Below are 13,388 nucleotides of genomic sequence, written 5' to 3'. Positions count from 1 at the left end.
AATCTAGTTGTGAAAGAAGAAAAAAAATCTAAAAAATTTACCTACTTTCTAGACTTTGAAGTTAATTGTTAATTTTGTGATGTAAAGTTAAAATGAAAGTTTGAAGTGATATGCTAATTTATTCTTGGTTAGAGGAGTTTTGGATATAAAAAGCAAGCTCCAAAAACACTGTAGAGCAGTATAAGAATCAATCCTTTGATGTAGTGAGAATTAGCATACTACAATAATGAACCCAACATATATACTATTACAAATGAGGTTGTTTGAGTGATTGAAATTAAGATGGTGAGATCACCAATTTCAAGGTGATTGAAGTTAAGCTACATGTTTAATACATATAACCCAACCTACAAATGTTCAAAAAACTGAAAACTAAAATCAAGCAGTCAGATGGGGTGACAAAGAGTGAGTGGCCTGGTTAGACAACGAGATCCCTAAATTTTAGTCAGAAGTGTCACATGTTATTCAATTGGCTCATGTGCCACGTCAGCAATCTGTTAGTGGATTAATAGAATTTTTAACAACGGTAATTGGTTTAAACAATTATCTTAATTAGAGTGAGCAAAATAGGATTTATTTTAGAGTGATATATAGACATAAGCTAAAACACATACGACATAATTGATTTTATCACTGTAATATTTAATTTTGATTATAATTAATTTGGATATGTATTATTTGTAATTATAATTGTAATTTCATTTTAAAAATAATATTACCTAACCCCAACTTATATGGGGTGATAGTTAAAACTTTTGTCAAATACTTACTTGATCTGGGTTTAAATCGTGTGACCCCATTCTCTACTTCTAATTTTGTATAAAAATAATAACACTGTTGAAATGGAATATCACTCAAAATACAAAAATTATTACGAAAATGATACCAATAAATAAATATTAGAATCCATACTCTTGGGTGAAAAAATAATAATTTATTGAAAATAACTTAAAAAAAAGTAGGAAAGTTGTAATTATATTGTAATAACAATAAGGCTCAATAGTTTTATTATATATATATATATTGATTTAATTTAATTTATAAGATTGAATTTATTTTGAGTAAAATAAAATTGAATAAATAGGTAAATATGAAGGCAGAAGTGAGGAGTGAGGTGGTTATGTAAGCCTACTTAAGAAATAAACGACTCGTTTTACATGAAAGTGGTGTCTTGGCCACTGCCAACGGAGATACGTTTCGACGGCCGTTGTTTTTCACTCTGATTCTGCATTTTCCTGCCATCCATTCCTAAATTTCCTTTCTCATTTGATAGATCCACCCCCCCAGAAAAAAGAAAATGGTTTCTCCAGCCGCAATCCAAAGATCCCCCACCACCACATCCTCCTCCCCTCTCCACCGTCTCTCCACTTTCAAACCCCCTCCTGCTTCTTCCACCGCCGCTTCTCCTCATCCTCCTCCTCCCCCATCTTCCGTTCTTGACTCTTTCGCCAAAGATCCAATCCTTTCCCCCTTCCTTTCCCCTTCTTTTTCTTCCACCTCCTTCTCCTCTGCCGCACTGTCCTCAGGATCCCCTGCTTCCACCGCCGAACACCTCCTCCAAGCCATCCGCCAACTCGATTCCCAAATCCGTTCCCACGTCCTTTCCAACCACCCTCTCCTCCTCACACAGTTATCTTCTCTTAACAACGCTGAGATTTCCCTCTCCACTCTTAGATCCTCCATCTCTTCTCTTCAATCTTCGGTTCGTCGTGTCCGATCTGAGCTCTCTGAACCCCATAATTCAATCCTCTCCAAAACTGTCCAGCTCTCCAATTTGCATAGGACTTCCGAGCTTCTCTCCCACTCCATACGTGCTATTCGCCTTTCCAAAAAGCTACGGGACCTTATGGCTTCTGCTGAAGCTGAGCCTGATAAGTTGGATCTTGCTAAGGCTGCTCAGTTGCATACTGATATCTTGACCTTGTACGAGGAATATGATCTTGGCGGTATTGATATGATCGACGAGGAAATCAACGCGGTCAAAGAGATAGGGACTAAGTTAAGAAGTGAAGCTATGAAAGTTTTGGAAAAGGGGATGGAAGGGTTGAATCAGGCTGAAGTGGGAACTGGGTTGCAAGTGTTTTACAATCTTGGGGAGTTGAGAGCGACGGTGGAGCAATTGGTGAGTAAATATAAGGGAATGGGTGTGAAGAGTGTGAGTGTGGCGTTGGATATGAAGGCCATTTCAGCTGGTGGTGGAGGTGGCGGATTTGGTCCTGGAGGTATTAGAGGGAGTGGAACACCACAGATTGGGGGCAGTGGGAAGGCAAGAGAGGCGTTGTGGCAGAGGATGGGAAGTTGTATGGATCAGTTGCATTCGATAGTGGTCGCAATTTGGCATTTGCAGAGGGTTTTGTCTAAGAAGAGAGACCCTTTTACACATGTCTTGCTGCTTGATGAAGTCATTAAGGTAACCCCCCCCCCCATTTCATTTCATTTTTATTCTCTGTCTTGGTAATTCTATTCATAATTGAATTAGACTACTTTAGAGTTAGATACTATTATGAGTCCTACATGGGTATGTTCTGTTTTTTTTTTCCAAGTCTTTCTATGTGTATATCTCTACGTTCATGAAAAAGAAGAGTCATAACAACACAGGAATTGGCACATCATGAAACTGCTGTTCCCTGCCTGACTGTAATTATTTATGCTGTTCCGTGTAGGAGGGTGATCCCATGCCAACTGATCGAGTTTGGGAAGCTCTTGTTAAGGCTTTTGCTACTCAAATGAAGTCTGCTTTTACTGCATCAAGTTTTGTCAAAGAGATATTCACAAATGGTTATCCGAAGCTCTACTCTATGATGGAAAACCTTCTTGATGGAATTTCACATGACACTGATGTCAAGGGGGTGTTACCAGCTATAACTTTAGAAGGAAAAGCCCAAATGGTTGCAGCTATTGAAACATTCCAGATGGCTTTCTTAGGTAGCTGCTTAAGCCGGCTGTCAGATATTGTTAATTCTGTTTTTCCAGTCTCCAGCCGTGGTAGTGTTCCCTCCAAGGAACAGATCTCTAGAATTCTTTCTCGCATTCAGGAAGAGATCGAAGCTGTGCAGTTGGATGCTCGATTAACGCTTCTTGTGCTGCGTGAAATTAGTAAAGTTTTGCTGCTGATTGCAGAACGAGCTGAATATCTGGTATCCCATTTCTCTGTGTGCAAAATCTTTTTGTCTTTACTGAATAGAATATCTGTTATGTGAGAAATTATTCATTAGCATATACTAAATACATTATAGCCTTGCTTTGGAATTGGTACCAGGACAGAGGAGGATGAAGGAGGTTACTGCCTCATTGCCTTACCTAAATCTGCTATGGTTTATATATACAACAAGTTTATGCCTAAGAACTTATTGTTAGTATTTCATCCCTGCAGTGTCATAGGAAGTAGTTTGTTATATTTGGGAAATACAGTCCCAATGTGATTTTATTGCATCTTATTTTGCAATTCATGACCTAACTAAATGGGGCAATGTTTAAATTTCATATCATCAAATAAACAAAAATCACTAAAAGTTACAATGCTATTTGATATTATTACTTCTAAAGTCTGAACTTGAGATATATATATAGCATACAATGTGTTTCTGCCAATAATGTTTTATGCAATACTACGGTGATCTATCTACTGAAGCTAACTGGTTAAAACATTTCCCTTTCTTTTTTTCAGCTTTTCTGACTGTATGTCATGTCTTCTGTGTCTTACAAGTACAAAATTCTCTGTTTTGTGTGGTAATTTGTTTAGGCATATATCATAGGCATGAAGTGATAGTAATGCATAATAAGCCTTTAGCATTTTCTGGAACACTATTTGATGTAATCAAGGACTTGATTTGATTGTTAGTGATAGGTTTAATCCCATTTTTTAATTTCTCAAGGTTTTCTTTCCTCAAAACCCAAGCCTTTACAAATCTTATAGGAGTATATCAACTAGTAGAACTGTGTGCCTGTGTTACATAGTACATAAATTTCACTATGAAAACACACATATAAATAATGTGTATGTTACGTTTTATACTGGCAGATATCCACTGGTCCTGAAGCACGCCAAGTATCTGGTCCTGCTACGGCAGCTCAGGTCAAGAATTTTGCATTATGTCAGCATCTACAAGAAATTCATACTCGCGTAACTTCTATGATTATGGGGCTTCCAACTATAGCTGCAGATGTATTGTCACCTTCACTTGGTGCAATATATGGCGTTGCTTGTGATTCTATAACATCCTTGTTCCAGGCAATGATTGATCGTCTGGAGTCTTGCATCTTGCAAATCCATGACCAGAACTTTTCTGCCCTTGGCATGGATGCTGCTATGGACAACAATGCTTCGCCTTACATGGAGGAGTTGCAAAAGTGCATTCTTCACTTTCGTCGTGAGTTCCTATCAAGGCTGTTGCCATCTTCAGCCAACGCTACAACTGCAGGAACAGAAACCATATGCACTAGGCTTGTTAGGAGCATGGCTTCAAGGGTTTTGATACTCTTTATCAGGCATGCTTCTCTTGTCAGACCCCTTTCAGAATCAGGCAAGCTGAGAATGGCCAGAGACATGGCTGAGCTAGAATTAGCTGTGGGCCAGAATTTGTTCCCTGTAGAACAACTAGGTGCACCATACCGAGCTCTTAGAGCATTCCGACCGCTTATCTTCTTGGAAACGTCTCAACTGGGAGCATCTCCTCTTCTCCAAGATTTACCTCCAAGTGTTATACTTCATCATCTTTATTCCCGAGGCCCTGATGACTTGCAATCACCACTCCAGAGGAACAAGCTTACTCATTTGCAATATTCATTGTGGCTGGATTCTCAAGGGGAAGATCAGATCTGGAAAGGAATCAAGGCAACTCTAGATGATTATGCTACAAAGGTTAGGGTTAGGGGAGACAAGGAGTTCAGTCCTGTGTATCCTCTTATGCTTCGATTAGGCTCATCGTTGAGTGAAACTGCAGCTGCATCTCAAAAATGACCAATCGTCTTCAATGCTTCGTGTAAACTATAAATCAACGAGCAGTGGCCATGTTTTTGCCTTAAATCAAAATATTGCACAATGAGCATCTATGGAAAAAAGCTTCAAAAGTGTTGCTAGATCTACTTCAAACCTTTAGGTAAGCATGGTTTCATCAACATAACTAGGATTTTTTTGTAGTTGTGATGAACTGACAATTTGCTTATCTTCTCACTTGGAAATAAAGGGATCGATGGCTACATTGAGCTTTTGGCAGATTACGGAGCTGGTTGTAGTTGAATGCCCTCAACTCGACCTTTTCAAGTTTTTTAAATTTTGTTGTCGCAATGTTCATTAGTGGTTTCAATTTATACATCATTTTGTCATATGGTACAGTTCCCTCCCAGGTTTTTCTCATTACTTTTAGACCACATTTTGACAAACTTATTATATGAATAATATCTATTCTTTGTTTTTGTGCAAAATTAGTGGATACTGAAATCAGATGAAAATCTATCAGACTAGTTCTGAAAGTTATGTTGTTTGGATTCTCTCCTCCCCCCACCCTTTCTTTTTGGTTGAGTTGTTTTGGCGGGTGACATGAACGTTGTGGATGATAAATATGATATTAAGGTCTTGACTTGATGAATAAATTTCATAATGGATGGAGTGAATGTGAAAATTCAAAACCACAACAATGTAAAAGCTATTAAAACAAACTCCAGACTTTTCTAAAGAAGTCACCATTAAAATGTTTGCAATGTATTTGTGTTAATTATAAGGGTTACATGCATACATAAATAGATTTTAAAATATTTGTATTATCACATCATATTCTATACCGTATGTTAATTATTTTTCGTATAGCAATTTATTAGGACTAAAATCAGTATTAGAGAAAAAGAAAAAAGAAACTTGAGAAAAATAGGAAAATGTAAATATTTGGAAAGTGTAATATTTTTTAGTTTTCGTATAAAAGGTTAGAATATGCCTCTATGTTTAAGTATTTCTCGAAAATTTTGAAATTTAGTCTTTTATTATTTTTTAAAGTTTATTTTTTACTTTTTATATTTCAAAATTTAAGTTCAACTATTAATTGTGTTAAATTTATTTTGCTAAATTCATGTATATTACAATGTCAATTTTTTTAGTTATATTACTATCAAATGAGTATTTTTTATTACAAAATTTTGGTAAATTTACTTTATCATCTATAATAAAAAATAATATTATGCATTCATTCGCATACATTTCCCTGAGCATGCATACAATTAAAAAAATGTCACATCTTATTAAATATAATCATACATGAAGAAGAGAGAATTTTGGTCTCGATTTACACTATAAACATAGCACAACCTGACGTTCTGATACCAATTGTTGGAAAAATTCGGTTCTAAAAAGGTTTTATTGCACAGCGGAAAATAAAAATTTTAAAAACCGACCCGATTTGTGATATTTATAGCAATAAAACCTACACTGAATTCGCACATGTGTTTTCGGATAAACGGATCATTGAATTCCTAGCTTTCAACCAAACGAACTTCTCCGCTATTCTCGTACCATGAATTGCTTCGAGTGTAGGTTTGAACAATTCAAATTAAACACATAACTAGAAATAATTTTCTTTCCTTTTGGGGTGAAAACGACATAATCATTATTCCGGAAAATATATTTAATTCTTAGATAATAAAAGTCTCTCTATTTTCGAGCAGAATAACAGTATCTGAAAGTTGTGTAAAAGGCCCTACCGGTGCCATCTATTTATAGGGAGAGAAGGTAAAACCCTTGTTGAATTGTAAAAGTTTATTTTAACTAGAAAAATGAACTTCTAGTCTAACTAGGATGTTGGGGGCGACAACCCTAGTTAATAATACTAGGGTTTGCCGTCCTACCTTATAACATAAGGGCTTTTGAGCCTATTCCATATTGGGTCCAATTATAAGTACTTTCCGTGCTTTTAACCCAATATTTCATAATTTGGTCCAACCCAATATTTGTTTTTCATTTCTCAAAAATAAACTTCAATATATTTCTAATTAAATAATTTTCTCAACCCAATTCTAATTTCGTTAAAATCATGTCGACTTTACCGTAAAAAAATTTGTTGGAAAATATATTTAATATTTCCGCAACGGTTCACCATGACCAAATGATTTATTTTCATTTTTGAACTTCATTTATTTTGAAAAACATAAATTTATTTTCCGTGTCATTTTCATTTTGAAGAAAACCACATTCATTTCTAAATAATTCAATTTCTCCATTTTCATTTGGAGAAAACCATAACCATTTCCAAATGTTCCTATTTCTTTATTTCACCATTTCTATTCATTTCTGTTCATTTGATTCAACATTCAATTTATTTCTAGTTTCAACGAGTTAGATGAGGAACCAATTGGACGTACGCAATTGAGGCTCAAATGATTTATAATTAGGTTCTAGCTTTTCGCCTATTAATTATAAACTCATTTAGTGACAAAGTAACCATTATAGTATCGTGACTAAGCTCTCCTCAACGACATACCATTACGAAAGCAACTCGATCAGTGCTCATCCAATGACCTTGTCATAAATGTGTTACCTCATAGGATATTTTAATCTTTCAGGATAATATCCGTTCTCCAATATGATCATATTTTATCTCATAGTAACCATTACATCTTCCTTCATGAAAAGTCAATTACTATCAAATAATAATCAAGTTATCCATCACAAAGACGAACAACCCGTGGCCACATTTACTTTTCATCAACCATGTAATGCCAATGAGAGGATACCATTTGCCCATGTCCCGGGCTATGAATTCCACTGTTGTAAATGAAGCTACATACTGTAGAAATCGTACAGCTAACGCATTAGCTTTTGGTTCCTTATCTATTCGAACTCAGGCTTTTACTTACATCAAAGTATACGAGTCACACATACATAGTCCTTCATCCACTCAGGATTTAGGTACCCCACACTATGAACGTCACAAGTGAATAAACTCATAAACGGATTCAGGATCAATTTTTTTGGGTCCAGTCTGATGTACTGTTAGTCCAGTCATTCACTGTAACACCCATAACCCGTATCCGTCGCCAAATTAGGGTTACAAGGCATTACCGAACAAAACATAGTTAAGCACAATCAGTTATTACATTTCATGCACAAATTTATGTACACTTCTTTACAAAATTTTCTAAACTCAATTAGCCTCAATTCTCCTATTCACATAAACCAAATTCGCATATTAGATTCTTATAACCAACCGGAAATCAATCATGCCTTACTAATCATTTCACATAATCGAACTTTATTTCAATATTTAACCATATCAATAAAACACATAATTAAAACACATAGCTAATTTAAACAAACATGTTTTACTAATTAAATCACATTTTTAAATCATGCTTCGAAATTCAACCATTTCATTACCATCAAATTCATGTCATTCGAATACTTAAAATATATTCAAGCATATATCATTACATTTCATATACTGAGCATATGCCAAACCATCCATTTGCATACATTTATTTCATTAACAAATTACTAATCCTTCTATTTTATAAACCTATACACCTTCGCATACCAAGCCATACTAACCCAGCGAGACACATTATAATCAAAAGATAAATGTCAAAATTTCAGCATTCGGACAATCCTTATTTTTTTTTCGAGCAGCACTTAACATTTTGCAGTTAATTCAATAAACAACAGCAACATATAGCATTTAATTCAATAAATTTTCCTCCATTTGGATAGCAACTAAATTACACAATATAGCAGCATAACAACATCACAACTGGTCAGTGAAAATCAACACATTTGAACAGCTTAGTTAGTTAAATAAAACCACATAAATGACAACACATTTGGACAATAAGCATGTAAAATAATACAAAACATAGGTAACCTACCCTGTTTTGGACAACATTTATACTCCAATTAAACAAGCATTTACACTAGGTAATCATAGGAAACATGTCCAGTTTTGGACAGCTTTGATTTGCAACATTCATACATCATTAATTCACAAATATTTGGACAACAGTAACAACATTTGGACAGCATTGATTTGTAAAAAAATGGACAGCATTTAAGCACTAATTTGGACAGCATTAATATGCCAAAAAATGGACAGCATTTAAGCACTAATTTGGACAGAATTAATATGCTAAAAAATGGACAGCAATTAAGCACCAATTTGGATAGCATCTTATCATCACACAAACTGAAATTGCCCCCATCCATCACACAAGATATACCATTTCCAAGGGAACTCACATGGCTAGAATTACAATTCAAAACATACCAAAAGTTCATTAGCCTATACATGCCATATACCATATATACAAAGCTTCAAAAGTACCAACAAGATGATCGATAGTGTGATAACGGTTCCCGATGATCCCCGAGTCTGAACTAGCTTCAATAATCTATAAAATAGTGAAAAATAAACATAGTAAGCTTTAAAAGCTTAGTAAGCCATATAAAAATAAACTTATAATACATGAAGTAAATATAACCAACTTATCAATGACAAATCATGGCTAATCACATGTATAAATATCACATTCCTCATCTAACTCACTTGTTAATGATTCATAAGCATCACTTACCTTAACCTTTTAAATTTTCATATAACATCATACATACCTGAATTGATTACTCATTCTCATATTCATCCACTTCTCAACATTGCCCGTTGAACTGTTCGAAATTGATAAAGATACTCGGATAGTACATAAAGCTCGTACAATGCCATATCCCAGATATAATCTTACATATTATAATATATCGATGCCACTGTCCCAGACAGGCTCTTACACGAAATCACACCTTGAAATCCTAATGTCATGACATACGTATCCTATACTATTCATATGGTTCGTACGGGGATTTCGGACATCGTAATTTGTTTGATACTTTCTCGTATTCAAATATTCAGCATCCAAAGCAATTCAATAACAAATAAACATATATAAATCATTTAAAGGTATTTATTTGGATATGAACTTACCTCGTATATACGATTAATAGATCGGATCGACTACTCATCAACTTTCAATTTCCCCCGATCTAAATTCGATTTCTTTCTTTCTTGATCTATATGAATTCAAATTTAGCTCATTTAATCACCTATTCATTCAATTTCATTCAAAAATATATATTTGGGCATTTTTCACTTTAGCCCCTAAAGTTTCACATTTATTCAATTTAGTCTCTATTTCACAAAATCACAAATTACACAAAATTTCAATACACCCATGCTTAGCTGAATTTATTAGAGGTCCTTAGAAGCCCAAAATTTGCATTTATTTCACATTTCAACCACTTAATTTACACATTTCTCAATTTTATCCCTATTTGACATTTTTGTCAAAAATTACTTTACAAAACATGTAAAACTATCATCAAGCTTTCATATTTCAACATTAAACATCAAAGAACACATATATTCAACAATGGAAACTCTCAAAATCTTTAAAAATTTTGAAATTAAAGGTACGGACTAGCTAGATTTAGCTGCAACGATTACAAAACCATAGAAATCATCAAAAACCGAGCAAAAAATACATACCATGCATAAGGAACTATGGCCAAACTTTTTAAAGCTCAAAAATGGTGTATTCCTCGCTTATTTTCAGTTAAGGAAGAAGATGAACACCAAATTTTAGCTTTTGTTTTATTTAACTTATGTTATTTATCATTTTACTAAATTAACCTTAATGAAAAACCATCAAATTTCATGATATTATGCTCATTAATGTCCACTCAATTTAATTATGGTCTAATTACAACATAAGGACCTCTAATTTAATATTTCGTAGCTATTTAATACATTTAACAAGTAGAATGCAACTTTTGCATTTTACACTGTAATGACCCAATATTGCCCGGCCCAAATCAGAAATAAATAAACAAAAATATAATAAAAAACAAATAAAAAATAGTCCATTTTAAATGTCCATTTATAGACTCTAGGCCCAATACAGATTAACCCAACCCAATAGCAAAAATTACAAACCCAAATTACAGACCCAATTACACCTAGCCCAACTATCATACAGCCCAAAACAAGAAAATCAGAAGCAGGGAACCCTAGTAGATCCCAGCGCCGCAGCAACCAGGACCCAGCCTCTGCCTTCGTACACACCGAGCCACGTCACGCACCTCTATGCACCCCAGCTGGCCCCATACGACCGTACCTGTGCGCAAGCAAACAAACGCAGCAGAGACAAAGAGAAAAACATTGTATTTCTATTATTTCAGTTTGCATTTTTTATTATTCGGCTATAAAAAGAGCCAACGAAATCTGTAAACGAATTTTTTTTACGGAGAGATTGAATACAAGAAATAGAAAAATATTCAGAAAAATCTAAAGGTGAATAGGAATTTTGTTTTGCTTTTCTGCGTTTTCTTTTTCTTTCCCTTCTCTGATTCCATTTCTTTACTCTCTGGTTCATCATTCGAGGACGATATTTAAAAATATAAAGATAGTAGAGGGTGCAGAGGTTACCTGGTGGCCGGTTCTTCATTTTCTCTGTCGCAATCGGAGTAGGACGAGGATATAGTGGCCCTTGAATGGCCTGTGTTGCGAACGGCGACAGAAACTAGGGCTAAACCCTAGCAGAGCACAAAACATTTAAAAAATAGGCAACAACTGATTTTTTTTATTTGAACTGTTACTTTAGTAATAGTATTATACGGCGCTGTTTAGTGGCCTTTGACCCGCGCGGTGACCCGACCTGAGGGAAGGATCCGCGCGTTTCATCTCAATGGTTTATTTGTGTATTTGGACCCTATACTTTTTTAATTATTTTAATTTTTTTATCTTATTTGATTAATACCTTAGATTTCATTCGATTTTTAATCTGGTCCCGTTGAGACTGTGCGTTTTGGGGAAGCGAGATATTTTCCAATCGGCCCCCCATGTAATTCGCGTGTTGCAGAACAGGCCTCCTCTTTAGTTTAATTTTATTTCTTCCCTATTAATTAGATTTTGATTGCGATTTAATCCTTTATGTGTTTTTTTTAATTTTTATTAATTAGTTTAATATTTTAATTATTATTATCATTATTATCAATATTTTTACTATTACTATTATATTATTCGTTTGTATATTATATATATATATACATTATTTTGTTCTATAGGTATTATTGTTTTAAGTTTCTTTTAAAGTTTTATATGTTATTACCTTTTTATAATATACTATCATAGATATTGTTTGAATCTATTTTATTTTATCTTTATGTAAACTTGATAAGTTTATATGCTTGCTTGATTTATTTTATTTATTTATTCTATAATATAAATTTTTCTTGTTCACTTTTGATCTGCCACTTTTTAGGAAAATATTTTATATAATATAGTACTAATTTATACATAGACGTATATTATATTATTGGTTTCGAATCATTTTTTACCTATTATATGCATGTATACACTTCATTTCTTTTAATATTCTATTTTTATTTTGCTATCTCAACTTTTCATATATATTATATTATTATCTATTTTGAGTTTTCATTTCATATATATTGCCTATTTTGACTAATACAAGTATGTTATTTTAAGTTTTACTTATTTTGATTTCTTTTTATAATACTTACTTTAAAGTTCATTTAGGTAGTATTATTTCATGTAATATTCATTTTAATCCTATTCTTAAATGTTATCAAGTTTTTGCATTAATTATTTCCTTTTAAAATTTCATTCATGTAATTTTTGTGAATATGCATTCAAATCTCTTTTCTCATATTACCTTTTTGGCGCATTTTTTTGTGTTAAGTTGTTTAGTATTTCCTTGATTATTTTTAATTAGATTTTCAAACATGGATGTTAGTATTTGCACAATGTGAGATACGAAATTATTACTCCTATGTATTGTATTGCTTATTTACTTGATTATTCTTCATACATTAGTGTACGTTTTGGCTTACGAACTATCATTTCACGTTGTACATCATCATTCTATCACATTTTATTTGCTTAAAAGGTTACGTTTCATATTATTCAAATATCAAAACCATTTTATACAAAAGTCTTTCAAAACAATGCGACACTCGGAATTTGTGATCCTCGAAAAGATTGTGCCCTAACTTTCTAGATTCTAATCTTCCTCAGGATCTAAGAAATCAAATGTCCATTTTAATTAACACATAAATAATAAACTCATTCTTGGGAAGTTGATATGTTGTGTCCTAACTTATTCGATATGACATAGTCTTTCCTCGAGACGAGGATTCTTTTGACAAAAAACAAATAAAGGCAATATTCGATATTTAGGAATTCTGTGGAATCGAACCCTAACTTACTGGGTTTTGATTTTCTCATTTGACCCAAATAATCAGATATCCTTCTCAAAATGCATAGGTTTTAAATGTCAAAAGATAAACCTAATTTTGAGGATTTAAAATGTTGCACTCTAACTTACTGAGTGTGACAATTTAT

The 13,388-nt window shown here is 33.6% G+C and overlaps 1 protein-coding gene across 2 annotated transcripts; it reads left to right on the top strand.

The window, feature by feature from the left end:
* Positions 1-1,104: 1,104 nt before the first annotated feature.
* LOC105776974 (conserved oligomeric Golgi complex subunit 5) lies at positions 1,105-5,424 on the top strand. 2 transcript variants are annotated; one of them, XR_001128155.2, is made up of 4 exons: positions 1,105-2,410; positions 2,664-3,137; positions 4,022-5,099; positions 5,187-5,424. XR_001128155.2 is itself a non-coding variant. In XM_012599965.2 (3 exons), the coding sequence occupies exons 1-3, from the start codon at positions 1,298-1,300 to the stop codon at positions 4,958-4,960; spliced, it is 2,526 nt and encodes an 841-aa protein (XP_012455419.1). In that variant the 5' UTR covers positions 1,105-1,297; the 3' UTR covers positions 4,961-5,424. The 2 variants fall into 2 exon arrangements, 1 of the variants encoding a protein (XP_012455419.1); XM_012599965.2 differs by having other exon boundaries at positions 4,022-5,424.
* Positions 5,425-13,388: the final 7,964 nt, after the last annotated feature.

The sequence above is a fragment of the Gossypium raimondii genome, chromosome 10, assembly GCF_025698545.1.
Source record: "Gossypium raimondii isolate GPD5lz chromosome 10, ASM2569854v1, whole genome shotgun sequence".
NCBI lineage: Eukaryota > Viridiplantae > Streptophyta > Magnoliopsida > Malvales > Malvaceae > Gossypium > Gossypium raimondii.
This window is presented reverse-complemented; position numbering and strand designations above follow the sequence as displayed.

Excerpts from the sequence above, each read along its gene's own strand:
- LOC105776974 (XM_012599965.2), top strand. The coding sequence starts at position 1,298 with ATGGTTTCTCCAGCCGCAATCCAAAGATCCCCCACCACCACATCCTCC. Across the intron at positions 2,411-2,663 it reads TGCTTGATGAAGTCATTAAG|GAGGGTGATCCCATGCCAAC; the intron begins GTAACCCCCCCC and ends TGTTCCGTGTAG. Across the intron at positions 3,138-4,021 it reads CAGAACGAGCTGAATATCTG|ATATCCACTGGTCCTGAAGC; the intron begins GTATCCCATTTC and ends TTATACTGGCAG.